The sequence below is a fragment of the Myotis yumanensis genome, unplaced genomic scaffold (assembly GCF_028538775.1).
Source record: "Myotis yumanensis isolate MYYU_CA2020_CCGP unplaced genomic scaffold, mMyoYum1.0.hap1 SCAF_1, whole genome shotgun sequence".
Taxonomy (NCBI): Eukaryota; Metazoa; Chordata; class Mammalia; order Chiroptera; family Vespertilionidae; genus Myotis; species Myotis yumanensis.
Window position 1 is genome coordinate 43,281,122 of NW_027223752.1, and position 14,547 is coordinate 43,295,668.

A 14,547-nucleotide genomic window follows, 5' to 3' on the forward strand; every position below is an offset into this window, starting at 1 on the left:
CTTTTTTTTACATTTGGAATTTGCCTCCTACTCTTTTATCCAGACGGCACAATCCTATCTTTGAAGTCATTTCTTTCCTTACCCTCTTTTCTGAAGCAACTGCAATGCAGAGAATTAGCAACCCCAAGCTTCATTTATAAGTGATCTGTTGCCTTCCATTCTCCCCAAATTCTGCCTGTATTGCCAGTCTTCAACCCTCGTTAAAAATTTAATTAGAGTTCATCTTGTCAAAGTTTTAAATAAAGACACATCTTAAAACCTAATGAAAAATGATTTTTTCTAAATATCATGGCAATTCTAAGGCAAGACATGATCCCCCCACTATCCACTGAATCGCTGAAATGATTGAAAATTAATCTTCACATTTCTGAAGTAAGTGTTCAGGGAGTCTAACTGGCTCCTTTCCCCTGAGAGGCTGTGTTCTCACAGAATATGAGTTTTGTTCTTTTTTAAAAATTAGCCCAGAAGAACCCCTAGATCTGCTTTCTCCTCCCACTCCTCCACTCTCCCTCACACCACCGCAGTTAATAAACTTGCAGGAAAGTTTGGAATATTTTAAACTGGCCTGGCATGCAGGGTGGAGAAAGTAAGGCCAGCAAGCACCAGACGGGAATCTAGATTTCAAAATATGAATATCAGCCATTTTTTTGGAAGCTGCATGCAAACTCTGACAAATCATTTGATTCTCTGTGTATTGGTTTTCTTCATTTAGCTTCTGAATACTCATATCTCATATTCGTAGCAAGATAATTGTACTCGTGGCCATTAAAACCATCCGCTTGTTAATGAAAATTATTTAAAGATACAAACAAGCCACCATAAGTCAGATTCATAGAGGAAAAAAAATTTAAAGACACAGGATACAGGGGTGGAGGGAAGTTAAACATGAGACCATACAATGCCTATATAGTTAAGTATACTGGAAGTTCAAGGACTTGCTGAAAATCAAGAGTTAGACTTTTCACCCAAAGAGCCTTTTTCTCCCACCAAGTGTCTAAGATTTTCGGTACAACAACAGCCCAGACCCCTCCCTCCCCGCAAAGCCAGTGGCTTTTGTCCTGACCTAGCCCAGGGTTTGTGGGGACTGTACCTGAGCCCGGCTGTCTGCAATTTCCAAAATGACAAGAAGAGACTGGAAGATAAAGAGCATGTTCTTACAGGTGAACAGCGATTTTGCAACTTTTCCAGGAGACATCCAGGAGAAAGCTTGCTTGCTAGCAACTGCTGCAGAGTCTGGGCAGAATTCCTCTAGAAAGAAAAAGAAAGTCTTTTTTTTTTTTTTTTTCTTCCTGTCTGCCTCTCTCTGTCTCTAGGTTCTCTTTCTCCTCTGTCTCTGTCTCCCTCTCGCTCAGATCCAATCTTTTAAGAGCCTCAGCACATTGCTAAGCTAAAGGGAAATTCTCTTTGATAAAGCGGTGTTTCCAGCTTCTGGGTTTTAAAACCTAAATCTATATTCAAATCTGGCTGAAGGTGTGTTCTGGGATTTGTGAAAGCCTCTTAAAGGGGTAAATTTACCAAACCGTGACAAAATCATCACAATCTTACTTTAGACATCTGAAGTGGATGAGAATTTTAAAGAGACCCTTGTTTATTTAACACTGTCCATTTCCAATTCCTGGTGCATTGGCCCCGCATTTCTGCGAAGTTATTAGACTAGAGGGCAAAGGAGACGCGGGAGCCCTGCGCTCCCGGCCGCTGCCTGGGAAAAAGCCCTCCCACTCCCGTCGGCGCCAAAAGCTCCTCGCCCAACGGAGCCCCGAGGTTTTCAGGGGGATGCAGCTAACCCCCCATCGAAGAAGACATCGAAAACCTCCACATCGGCCTGGAGGGGTTTCCCACGACACTGGGCCCCGGAGCAGCACGATCTCCCAGCCTAAAAATGTTCACTTACTTGGTGGAGATCACAAGCGCGTGTTCTGATCTCCCCCCCCCCCCCCGCCCCCAAGGCCTCCCTCCGGCCCTTCCCCTCCGCCAGACCATCAACTTTCTTTTTTCGTTCTTTGATGCTTTAAGCATCCTTGTGATCAAAATGGGGGCAACACTTCTTTCTCAGGGTAAGAAAGAGGCTCTGGCTCAGGGGACCAGGCTGGGTTTGCCCCAGAAAGCACGGTGACTCCAGCCCAGCGCGCCCGTCGAGCGCCGGGAGGGCCAGACCGCCTGCGGCATTTGTCCCTCCCTTCCCCCGCCCCAAATTAAGGCCTCCGGGGACAGTCCCCAGGTGTTTCAGGACAGTGGGGGAGGGTGAGATAACCAGGAGGTCTGTACTCACCCTCCCCCCCCCCCCCCCCAGCCCGGGCCCCCAGAAAGTCGCGAATCCTGGGAACGCGACAGGCACCGGGTCTCTGCGGACTGGAGCGGTCTCGGAGGGCCCGGGAGGAGCCGGGCAGATCCCGGGCCGCTCGGGGGCTCGCGGGGACGTCGAGGCCCAAAGCTCTAGACTAGAGACACCTGCGAGGCTGCGGCCGCCGAGCGCCCAGCCCCAGGCCCCGCGCGAGCCGGAGCCCAGCCCGGCCGCAGAGCGCTCGCCACCGCGCGCGCACTCCCGTAATTCGTTAATTGCTGTAAATCCCAAGGACGGCCACATTTGATTACACGTACAGCATAAGAACCGACAACAAAGCGACGAATTAATTACCAACTTCATTAACATAGGTCCCCAAATTACAGGCAGCGAGCTGTTTCTTTGGGCCCACTTGCCATGGTGGTGGTGGCGGCGGTGGGTGGAGGGGAGAGGGTGTTTAGGAAGAGATTTTATTTTTCTTTTCCAGCCTGGAGAGTTGTGAGGGCAAAAACAGTCTTCTGCCACCCCCCTCCCCCGCCATCCCCCCCCCACCGCCATCACACAGCCTCGGGCGGCGCCCTTGTCCATCCCCCCACCCTCCCCAACCCCCGCTGCCCCCCTCCCCCCCGCGCCCAACCCGTTTCTGCTTTTCTAGGGGCTCAGGCGTGTGGAGAGCTGTCGGGTCCCGCTCTCTGGGCCAGGAAGAAAGGCTGGGCTGGGGTCCGCTCTGCCGGGATCGGGTCCCCTGGCGCCGATACGCTCCAGTCTCCGGGTTCCCAGCCCCGCCTCGGGCCACGGGGGCTGAGTTAGCTCCGGGCCCCATCCCCGCAGGCTCTGGGCGGCGTTTGTAGTTCACACACCCTCATGCCAGAGGCGGGTCTCCCTCCCCGGGTCCCGGGCACCCGGCAGACCCCGCTCTCACACAGCCGCGTCCTGACCCGGCTCCTTGGGTCTCCCCAATTCGGCCCTGGGGGTAGATTCGGGGTTCTTGTTCTGTGTAGCCCGCCTCAGGCTTCTTAAAACTCCAAAAACCCTGGAGGAGCCCGGGAGCCCGCGTCTCCCGCTTGGGGGCACGGGGGTGTTTACGAAGGCGTCAGGAGGGGGAGAGACACCGAGCTTTTGAAAATAGTTTGTTCTTGGACTTGTCTGTCCGTCTGCCTCTTGCCTACACGCCTACGCCCACTCGCAGGCCTCCTTCCTTTCCCCCGGCCTGGTCTGACCCTGCTGGAGAACGCACAGGCGTGTTTTTAAGCTTCAGTCTGACTTGCTTTCTGCATCTGAGCCACACACATACTGCTAAACGCAGAAGCCGATACCTCAGTTAGGCCCTACCACCCGCACTCTCTCCTGCCTTTACTTAAATATTTTATCTTCCCATCTTACAGTGGATGGGTTTCCTTCCTCCCCGTCCCTAAAACAAAAACAAAACAAAACAAAAGGGGGGGGGGGAGGGACGACAGGGAGAGGAAGAGAAGGTTAGGAGAGGCCTCCTGTCCATCATTTTAATTATACAGTTCGTTCACTTGCTCCGGCCCATGATGTATATTTTAGGCGAGCCCAGTGTCTTTCAAGAACATTCTGGTAATGTCGGAGGCCTGGATTTGTTGCCTGCTCGTCCCCCCGTGCAGCAGCGGCCTGTTTTCCTCCCCCTGTTGTGTGTTTGTATTATTTTCCCTCTGGCTTAGATGTGTCAATCATTCCCTCCCTGCCATTGGTTGGAGAGTTTGCGTCAAAAAAGTTGCCAGAGAGGCGCTTTCTCAGCAAATCTCCTTGAGAGCAGAGCCGACCTCAGCTCCAACTCAGCCTCCACTGTTATTAAAAATAAAAATCGCCCGAGCGGCCCTCACCGCGTCTACTTTTGTACGTATCGCAGAGGGGCCCCCGCGCGTTTCCAGCGCCAGCTACTTTCTTCATTTTCTGTTCTTAACATTTTATTTTTCGTTGCGTTTGACTTTTTATGGAAAGGTGGAGACCGCGAGGTTTATAACTCAATACTCTTGATTTCTTTTAGGCTGGCTGACCACTTGGAATTTTGAAGGATAATTTGATTTTTTTTTTTTTCCCCTAACCTCCCATGCGGCTGTAAGGTAAGTGTCCATCTGTGTAGTCTGTCTGTCTCTAGACGTCCCTCTGTCCACCGTCACCCCAAGGCCTCCAATAGGCCGGCCGATGCATCTCTGCGAACGTGGATTTCTGCGAAAGGCTGATGTAGTTTGGCCCTTATACGTGTTGAGATGTAATACCGACCATTGAGAAAAATGTAGGAGCTGGCGGCGAGGGCAGGAGTGGGAGGCGGGGAGGGAGCGCGCTCCTGGGCTCTCCGCTTCCGCAAAACGTCGTGGAAACCCTGTGAGTCTACCGTGGGGTGGTTTTTATGGGGGGTAGGGGTTGTTTGTGGTTGTTTTATGTCTACGCCCATTCTGGGCTTCTCCCTGCGACCTCTGCGTCCTGGCCCTCCGCTGTGGTTTGGGTCATTCGGATTGATCCGAACGAAGGGCGTTTTCAGAGCCTGAGACAAAAAGATGCCTAGGGAGCTCGAGGGACGGATGGTAACAACAATAGTAATAATACGGGCGCCTCCCGGGGCCGGCGCCCCCTAAGCCCGGCTGGCTGGCGGGTCTCCGGGCGCGGACAGCCCCCGGTCCAGCCCTAACGCAAGAGGAGAGCCGAGAGGGTAACCAGGAGTCGGGAGCGCCGGCAGCTCCGGTCGGGCCCCTTCCCCGGCCAAAAGCAGCTCACCAAGCTCCACTCCCCGTGTCCAGCCTCTTCCAAGCTTCCAGGTCTCTCTCTCTCTCTCTCTCTCTCTCTCTCTCTCTCTCTCTCTCTTTTTTAACACCTCCTCTCCCCCGATCAACCCCTTTCCTCCCCTCCCCCCGCCCTTGGGAGTGCAGTCTCCCCTCCCCCCGCGGTTGTTGTGGTCCCGGACCCGGTCACTAGGCCAGGCGAGCGTCTAAGAGTCGTTTCACTGCTCGACTTTGCCGGCGACGGCCCCGGGTCCCTCCGCGCAGCCCCCGCGCGCACCCGGGGCGGGCAAACGTGGCGCTGAGCGGCCCCTGCCCCGCCCCCGCCGCCGCGGGACCCGGGACGGAATCCTTCCGTGGGCAGGCGGCCCCTCGGCGGTTCGCGGACCCGGGCCGCGGCGGGCCGGCTGGGCGACCACCGGCGGTCGTGGGTCCGGGCTGGGGTGGAGGGGTGCGCGGCGGCCCGGCCTCCGCTCGGGGTCGGCCCCGGGAGGACCTTCAGAAAGTCTCAGCCGTCCCCCGGCCTTGGCAACGGGTCGCAAGGCCACGTCTTCGGTGTTGATGCGTTCAAGTGACTCTCGAAATCATGGTCCGATGTCAGGCCAGATTTTTGAAACCCAAGTTCCCCATCAGACTTCCGAGTTGGCTCTCCCCCTTCCTTCACAGGGGGGTGAGGGGAGCAGGGCCTGGAGTGGCGGATTGCTTGGGGAGGGGACGGAAGTCGCCCTTTGATATTCTGCCCCGCGCCCTGGCGCTGCATTGCGGCTGAGGGTTCTCTGCGCGCCTCGGGACGCGCTCCAGTCTCCAAAGTCCGAGCGCCCGAGAGGAGGCGGCCAGGAAACCCCTCCCCCGAGGAGGTGGACGCCGGACCTCTCCACGCGCGCTAGCGCCCGGCTTTCCCCTCGCCATAATGAATAGTGCAGGCCAACCCTTCTGGCGCGTCCTGGCGCCCTCCCTCGCGGGTGGCGGCGTTGTTTGATTCCCGGAGGCCAGAAACTTTCACTCGAGTTCGCAGGAGAGAGGCCGCGCCGGCTGCTGTCCGCGGGGCGCGCACGTCTCCGTCTTCCTTTGCTCGGCGCGGTCCGCCCAGCCGCAGGCCGGCCGCCAGCCCGCGGAGTTTTGTTTCCTTTCCATCATGCAGAAAATTAATCAGCCCGGGCGCCGAGCGGAGCTGAGCACGGCGGCCTGTAATTAAGGGACGTGTGCCCCTCGGATTATCTCGTTAGTTTATCAAGAAAACATTTATTATAATTAATTCTCGGACGGGGTAATTATTATTGAGCGAGGACACAGCAACTGGTAGATAGGCTCCTTGGAAGAAAACACACACACACACACCAAGGCGGTAAGGGGGGGGAGGGAGGGGGGCGCGACAGATTGCACGAATTGACCGTTAGATATAAGGCGGCGCGGGCCGAGGCGGGCAGTGGAGCCAGACCTGGGGCTGCGAGGCTGCCGGGCTGCGGGGCTGGCAGCGGCGGCGACGCCCGAGTCACTGGCCGACCGGCTGCGGGAACTTGCCGCGCGTCCGCCGCCCGCTCCTTCTCGGTAGGATTCTCCCGTGGCCACCTCCTGAGCAGTCGTTTTGCGGCTTAGATTCGTGAAAAGGTATTTCTGTTTTCTTTCTAGGCTCTGCTCCGGGAGGAAGGGAGAAAGGAGTCCGGGCAGGGCTTTGAAAGTTGGGTGGAGGGCCAATGGGCCTCTCTCCTCTGGGAGTGGACACCTAGGCTGGCTGGTGAGAGTGCCCCATGGTTTTGTGTTTGGAGTACTTCCTTCTACGGATGAACCCGGTGATAATAAGGGGAAGCAGTCTACCCGGGGGCTTTAGCCATTTTGCGAGGTAAGGGCAGAGGAGCACCGGGAAGGACCGCTGTCCCGCCGCTTTCGGTCCGTTCCCACTTCCAATGCTGAAATGTGCTACTTTAATGTGTGATGTGTCAGCCGTTCCTAATGGGGTGAGAGCTCTGCATGTAAGGACGGACCCATCCGTATTGATCATGTGCACCGGGTAGGATTTTAGTTTTTTCTGTAGTTGTTCAGAACTTGCCAGTATGGTGAGATTGCATTAAACGCGAAAGAACTCCAGCTTACAGACTATTTAAGCAAACAAATGACTGTCTTTTAAAGCAAGATTGTTGCCACAGCTTCCAAATCACTGTCTTGAACAGAAAAGAGACTAGAAAACATCAAGTCTTTGTTGTAGGACCAACTAGATCTGTATTACTGATGAGATCATACAAACTCCTCCAACAAGGACATTTATAAAATGATATCAACATTAGATCTGAGGGTGGAAAGAATAACTTTTGTGCTATGAATTTAAATTGGGAAGTGAAAACTAAAGAGGAAAAAAGATGCATGGGGCGAACTTGCAGCAACCTCGTTCCATTTGTGAAACTTTGTGTCTCTACGTTTTTAAGCAGTGTAAATAGGAAAGCCCAGAGTCATTAAAATTCAGTAGGACCTTTGGAAAAGTAAGAAGGAACTTCTCCTAACCTTGGATCCGCCATTTTGAAGCAAACTCTCAGAGGGTCAAAGTTGCAAGGTAGAGATCCTTGCAGGAGAAATGCCATCTAGTAGGAAAATAAAAAGCCAGGCTTGCCAACCGCCGGCCTATCTTCCCATCCGTTTGGGATCCCTTGGCTCGGGGGGGAGTGAGAGACAGTCAGCTGAAGAAAGTAAATAACTTCCTTTTCCTCCTTTTCTTTTCTCTCCCCGAGCTCTCTTTCTTGTAGGAAACTTGAAAGGTAGGGAGACATTACACTAGTTTCACAACTTTGGGTGTTTGTGTATCTACTTTCTTCAAAACTAAAATGTTCAAAAGGCAGCTAGAGTGAACAGGGAACTGCTGGAGCTGCTGAAGACCCAAATCTCCGAAAATTTGCCTCCCGCAGGACCCGCAGCCTCCACGCATCAAAATCAACATGGAAGCGGCTTGCTCTGCAAACCCGCACCCTTTTTCTCCTTGCAGCTGTGGGGCCTCTCATTCTCTGATTGGTGGGATTCTAACTTTACTTCAGAATTTCTAGCAAACCCTGTGCCGGCCTTGAAGAATTTTTTTTTTTTTCACTATGATTACATATTTGATGGGTGTCTATTAAAAGTTAGATTTTTGTTTATTTAGCTTTGGTTCTTTATACACATATAATCAAGGTCCTCCAGAATCCTAATAAATCTGTTACTTGCCTCAAAATCTAATTACCCAGACTACTAATTAGGTGAAAATGATGACTGGAAATGACTCTAAATGTGGAATAATAGTGGTTAAGCAGTTTTCTCAAGTTTGTCGATTAGCAAGTTGACATTTTAGATGTTAAATGCGCTGATATTTTAGGTTAGAAGCTGTTGCGAGTGGTGAAAAAGCTAAGATAATTAAAATCAGCTCTGGAAAGGCAACAGTCTGGGGAGGTAGATTTCTTGAATTGTTTCTTTGTTTCTCACCCATGGGCTTTGTTATCAGCATTATTTATTTAGCCAAAGAGTTCTTTGTCTCTGCAAATGGCCCCAATCAAGTTTTGTTTGAGACAATTAGCTAGTGCCAGCCAATGAGTCCTATGCAAATGCAGGGATAGGAATGCGATGTGTGCATTTGAAGGCGTGGGGTTTTGTTCTTGGGGCAGGCTGATTGTAATTGCTTTCTTCGGCTACTTTTTTTTTAAGTTTAGGGTGGGGGCGGGGAAGACAGGTTTATCAGGTCTCCATCCCCTCTAGTTTCACAGAAGCTGGGGGGTTGGGTAGGTGGGGAGGAGGGTCTGCCAGCTCTTTAAAAGCCTCTGCCCTGAGTAGCCCGGGCTCTTTTTAAGTTAGGGGTGGAACGTGGAAGAGCTGCTGCCTCCGAAGCAGTAAACCAGCACCTCTGTTTGTTTGTTTGCTTTGCCCTTAGTTCCACCACTCCAAACCCACCCACCAAGGACCCTGAATCTGTCCACCCCTGGCGAAGCAGGACCTTCCGGCTGGGTCCCCCCGATTTGGGCTGACTTTGCGCCTCCTAACAACCTTAGCATGATGTCTTATCTTAAGCAACCGCCTTACCCAGTCAATGGACTGAGTCTGACCACTTCGGGCATGGACTTGCTGCACCCCTCGGTGGGCTACCCGGGTAAGTGAACCCCGCCACACGCCTGCCGCCGCCCTTCCGCACACCCGCCCCGCGGGGACGTGACACCCTTCATCACCCCCGGGAGCACCGGGCTGGTGGTGATGCTGCCCTAGCTCCAGGCGAAATCCCAACTGGGCGTTCCTTCGGGAAGCAGCTGGGAGCCGCTGGACCTGGGCTGGCGGAGGAGAGGACCGGGGCTGGGCGCGGGGGGGGCGAGTACACAAAATCACATCGCTGGTCCTTTGGGTGAATAGGGGACACACAGTGGAGTGGGGCGAGGACGGTTTCTACTCTTGTCATTTGGGGGCGGCAGGCCCCTGCCCGAGGCTTGCGGCGCAGTCCCGCGGAAGGACCCCCTGCCTCTCCCACCCGCTCTCGCCGCCGGACCTGGGCTTCCGCTCGCCCCGCGGGCTCTGCGCGCTAATCCCGAAAGGTGTGATCGGCCGCGGGTGCGGCGGCCTGCCTTCCCCAGCAGATGTTTTTTGTTGTTTTTTAAGTCCTCACGGAAGGAGAAGTAGGAAGTGTGCCCCCATTTTAAAGATGGGGGAACAAAGGCCCTGGGATCTCCAGTAGGATCGACATTCGCCCCACCAGTCCGCGCTGGGGGCCCTCGTGGGGGGAGGGTCCCTGACTCCCCGGAATGGGTTTTTGTGTGTGTGGAGTTTTCGGGGTTGATTTTGGAGGCTTTTTGTTTTTGGTTTTTGTCTTCCTTTATTTCATTCGTTTTGTTAGCTTTCGAAGGGCGCTCCGGCTGGAGAGATCTCCGACGTCAGGCGGCGTGGGGGCGCCCTGCTAGGGGCGGTGTGCGTCCGGACACCTCCGGTGTGCGCAGGGGGCGCCCAGGCCACCTAGCGGGGTGGGGCAAGCGCGTAGGCTCCGGGTTGGACGGCTGGGAGGACCGGGGGAGGGCTGCGCAGTCCGGGTGGGGGCAGGATTGGGGGGTGGGGAGAGTTGGAGCACCGCAGAGACCCCTGTGACTGAGAAACTGCTCCCCCACCCTAAAGGGCCCTGGGCTTCTTGTCCCGCAGCCACCCCCCGGAAACAGCGCCGGGAGAGGACGACGTTCACCCGGGCGCAGCTAGACGTGCTGGAAGCGCTGTTTGCTAAGACCCGGTACCCAGACATCTTCATGCGGGAGGAGGTGGCACTGAAAATCAACTTGCCTGAGTCCCGGGTGCAGGTAGGGCAGCTGTAGACAGCCCTATCCTTCCTCACCGTGCCACCCCTCCCCCAGCACGGGGTGTGCCGAGGGCTCAGGAGAGTCCCAGGCCTTAGAGATGACCCAGGGAAGGCTCGAAACGAAACCTTCCATAAGAGGCCTGCAAACTCTCCTGAGGCCCCTTGAGTGCCCGATTTCCCCCAGAGCTCCTTTGACTTGTCCCTCCACCCCCATTCAGTCCTACAAGCAGGAGTCTTTCGCTCAGGTTTGCAGAGTAAGACTGGTGATTTAGCTTCAGTGAGGAAGCGCAGCCCTAGAAGTAAGCCTTGGGCACCTGGCCTACGGAGGCCCATTGGCGGCAGACTTCGAGTACTGTCACACACTGTTGTAATATTTCCCTTCTCCTCTGCACAAAGCTGCCCCCATTCTCTCATTCACTGTTAAGGGTGGAAGAAGCTCAGCTCCCGGATAGTCCCAATATTTTTACAGATGAAGAAACAGTAAACGATTTGCTCAAGGTCACACGCTGGTTGGTGGGAGAGCTCGGCTGTGGAATCAGCTGGTGCTCTGAAATGATACAAGAGTGTTTTCTTTGACTTTTTAGGGATTGAACAGAATCTGCTAGCTCTGAGCCATCTCGCAGATAAAACATCTGCATAATATCCCTGGTGACCCCTCTCCCCTTCCCTGAGGCCCCCTTAACTTGACCTTAAGCTGGAGAGGGAAAGTCAAGTTGAACTTTCCTGGAACTCAGGTCCCACACAGAGTTCTGCAAGAATGATTAGCACCTAAACTTACATATACACCAGAGAGTCCCCTTCAGCTGGGACACAGCAGAGTGAACTGCAAACCAGGAAAGAGGCCTTTTCAAAATAGGATGGAAGAACTTGTTAGGCTTAAACAGAAGTCTTCACTGAAAGAAAATAAATGACTTGAGTGGTTGGTGGTGATGCTTCACTCAGCCTTGATAGCATCATTTTTACCACAGAGCACTCATATGGAGAGTTCATCCAAGAGGGCAGCTCAGGACTTGTTGCCCAGAAAATGCTGGTAGTTTCTCTGATAAGCCCCCTCCCACACTAAACACAGCTCCTTCATTATAGAACGTGGACAGTGCTGGTAAAAAGAATTCCCAGAGTTGCAGGCAGAGGCTGAAGTTGACAAGCCTATGAACATAGTACAGGAAACGGAATCTAGGTGCTGATGGCACAGATTCTAATCTCAAACTTGAGACTAGTAGGGAAGTCTCAAAGCAGAGAACCTAGGAGACACTCCACTTGACATAAAGAAGGTTTTGCCCAATAGTGGCTTTCAGACCTCCTCCCTCACTTCTCCTTGGAGCTTTCTTTTGTAAGTGAGTCTTTCTAGGAGAGACAAAAAGTAGAGTGATGAAACCAACCTCCATATTAGCAACTGCTCCCTAGAAGGTGGACTATAAACTGTTTGTATTTACACTGTTCTTGTAGACATGTAACAACAGAATTGTTTTCACTCCCTTGTGTTTTCCTCCAAAAGACATAAATACATTCTATCCCATTGTGAGAGAGTCCCCAAATACAGCTGGGTCTAAGTGTATGTGTGTATTCCAGGTGAATCAACATAGAAAAGTGAGGTGTAGAATTGTTAGCCATACGATTGGTCTTAAATTTTATCCTGGGTTGGGAGTAAAGCAGAGTCAAATGCTTTTAGACAGAGCCTCCCCAACATTTTTTTTTTACAATTGCAGGGGCATATATATGAGAGTACTATATAATAGGTTTTCAGTGGCAGGAGAATTTGTCAGCTCAATCTGTCTGTGTAGGAGAGATTATAACCTGGGAGCCACCCTTGTTCTTAAGGAGTTGTTGAAACCACATTAAAGAAGTTTCTTTCCCTTTCAAGGTATGGTTTAAGAATCGAAGAGCTAAGTGCCGCCAACAGCAGCAGCAACAACAGAATGGAGGTCAAAACAAAGTGAGGCCTGCCAAAAAGAAGACATCTCCAGCCCGGGAAGTGAGTTCAGAGAGTGGAACGAGTGGCCAATTCACTCCCCCCTCTAGCACCTCAGTCCCGGCCATTTCCAGCAGCAGTGCTCCTGTGTCTATCTGGAGCCCAGCCTCCATCTCCCCACTGTCAGATCCCTTGTCCACCTCCTCCTCCTGCATGCAGAGGTCCTATCCCATGACCTACACTCAGGCTTCAGGTTATAGTCAAGGATATGCTGGCTCAACGTCCTACTTCGGGGGCATGGACTGTGGATCTTATTTGACCCCTATGCATCACCAGCTTCCGGGACCAGGGGCCACGCTCAGCCCTATGGGTACCAATGCAGTTACCAGCCATCTCAATCAGTCCCCAGCTTCTCTCTCCACCCAGGGATATGGAGCTTCAAGCTTGGGTTTTAACTCAACCACTGATTGCTTGGATTATAAGGACCAAACTGCCTCCTGGAAGCTTAACTTCAATGCTGACTGCTTGGATTATAAAGACCAGACATCCTCGTGGAAATTCCAGGTTTTGTGAAGACCTGTAGAACCTCTTTTTGTGGGTGATTTTTAAATAGACTGGGCTGGGCATTCCAGTTTTAGCCAGGCATTGGTTAAAAGAGTTAGATGGGAGGACACTCAGACTCATCTTCTGATCCATGTTTCAGGAGGCATAGAAGGAAATGTGAAGGTCCTTAGAGGGGCCCACCAACCAGCAACCTGAAATGGACAAACCAATCTACTTAAGATCCTGTCATAGTTTTAGATCATTGGTTTTCCTGATTCTCAAAGTGATCAAAAGCATTCTAGCCATGGGCAACCAAACACCACCAAAAAATAAGCAAAACGAAATTGTGAGGTAAAGGAGGGGAGGACATAGCCTTCTTAAGCAGAGGTGTTCCAATGTTTGAGCCAATCCTTGGTTGAATCTTAGGAATGGACAGTGTCTCAAGCTCACTCACGTTTCATGACCAACTGTTAGTTGGCACTGAAAACCTTTTCAGGGCTGTGTGAATTGTGCGACTGATTGTCCTAGATGCACTACTTTATTTAAAAAAATAATGTTCATAAGGAGTCAATATGTAGTTTAAGAGACAATCAGTGTGTGTCTTATATAAATGGTACATCTGTGGTTTTTAATCTGTGCTAGACTTCAAAACTGTGATCTCCTGTTATTGTATGCAACCTTGAACTCCACCTCTGCAGGGGTTCTTCTGTGATTAAGTAGGTTATAATTATAAGCAAAAATTCAGAGCAACTGAGTACTTACCTAAAAAGATTACCTGTGGCTGGATGGGAGCTGTACTGAAACTTTACAACAAAATGTCTCTGGACAAGGAGAGTGGGAGAAGAGAAACGAAAGGACACGAATTCATCTGTAATTTACTGTTGGTAAGCCCGGCAGTAAAGAGACATTGGTCAATTGCTCTGACCCTGATGAATTTATAAACTGAGATCATTGTTGTTGATGCTTGCAGATGTTAACTGGAAAAGTGATATATGCATAAATTTTTTCTTCCTGGATTTGGCAGATATGTATAATTATATTAAAATGGTTCTAGCACAACACTGGGTCCAATTTAATTGTATACCATTATTTATAAGGGAGAAGTCTTTTCTTCCTAAAACACGTTTTTCTTAGGTCAGAGAGCAGACTTTGTTTTTAAATTTTGGGGGATCTAATCTAAGGATGAAGTAGAAATGAATGACTGTGGTATGTAAAGTGTTGGTGACTTTCATCAGGATTGCTCTGAAATTGAATAGAGAGACCAGCAATCATTAGGATCCTGTCTCCTTGCTTTTCCCTCCCTGCTGCATACCCTACTGATTTCGTAGGCATTTTATTAGTATGTTTTAACATGAATCAACTTTTTATGCAAGAAGGGAAGAACTGTAGGACCTCAGATAAAATGAGAATGAAAAGAATTCTGGGTTTTTATTCTCTTATTTGATTAAGGGGACTTTATTTTAGCTTCCAAAAAAAAAAAAAATCTGAGGTAAACATGAGTGAATGTAATCAGAATCTGAAAGCAATCCAGGCAGAAATGATTTCTGAACAAAGGAGTTTCAGAAAAGTTTTAAAACCTATAATTTGAGTAGTTGAACATAAGGCATTCCGGTCATTTTTTTTTTTTTTCTTTTTTAGGAAAGTGTTGAGGGAGAAAAAAAATAGGTCCCTTCTCAGTTGTATCTGCATTTTGTAGGCCAATCACCAGAGAAGACAAATGGGCTAATGATCCTTGTACCCTTGAGGTCAAAGTAATATTTAATCTCATTTGAAACTGTTTATGCTCTTTAAGTTT

At 51.1% G+C, this 14,547-nt stretch overlaps 1 protein-coding gene across 1 annotated transcript; it reads left to right on the forward strand.

The window, feature by feature from the left end:
• The first annotated feature begins 4,070 nt into the window (after positions 1-4,070).
• OTX2 (orthodenticle homeobox 2) lies at positions 4,071-13,952 on the forward strand. Its single transcript, XM_070403772.1, has 5 exons — positions 4,071-4,141; positions 4,293-4,368; positions 8,906-9,121; positions 10,150-10,301; positions 12,162-13,952. The coding sequence occupies exons 3-5, from the start codon at positions 9,025-9,027 to the stop codon at positions 12,780-12,782; spliced, it is 870 nt and encodes a 289-aa protein (XP_070259873.1). The 5' UTR covers positions 4,071-4,141; positions 4,293-4,368; positions 8,906-9,024; the 3' UTR covers positions 12,783-13,952.
• The last annotated feature ends 595 nt before the right edge of the window (positions 13,953-14,547 follow it).

Excerpts from the sequence above, each read along its gene's own strand:
- OTX2 (XM_070403772.1), top strand. The coding sequence starts at position 9,025 with ATGATGTCTTATCTTAAGCAACCGCCTTACCCAGTCAATGGACTGAGT. Across the intron at positions 9,122-10,149 it reads CCCCTCGGTGGGCTACCCGG|CCACCCCCCGGAAACAGCGC; the intron begins GTAAGTGAACCC and ends CTTGTCCCGCAG. Across the intron at positions 10,302-12,161 it reads TGCCTGAGTCCCGGGTGCAG|GTATGGTTTAAGAATCGAAG; the intron begins GTAGGGCAGCTG and ends TTCCCTTTCAAG.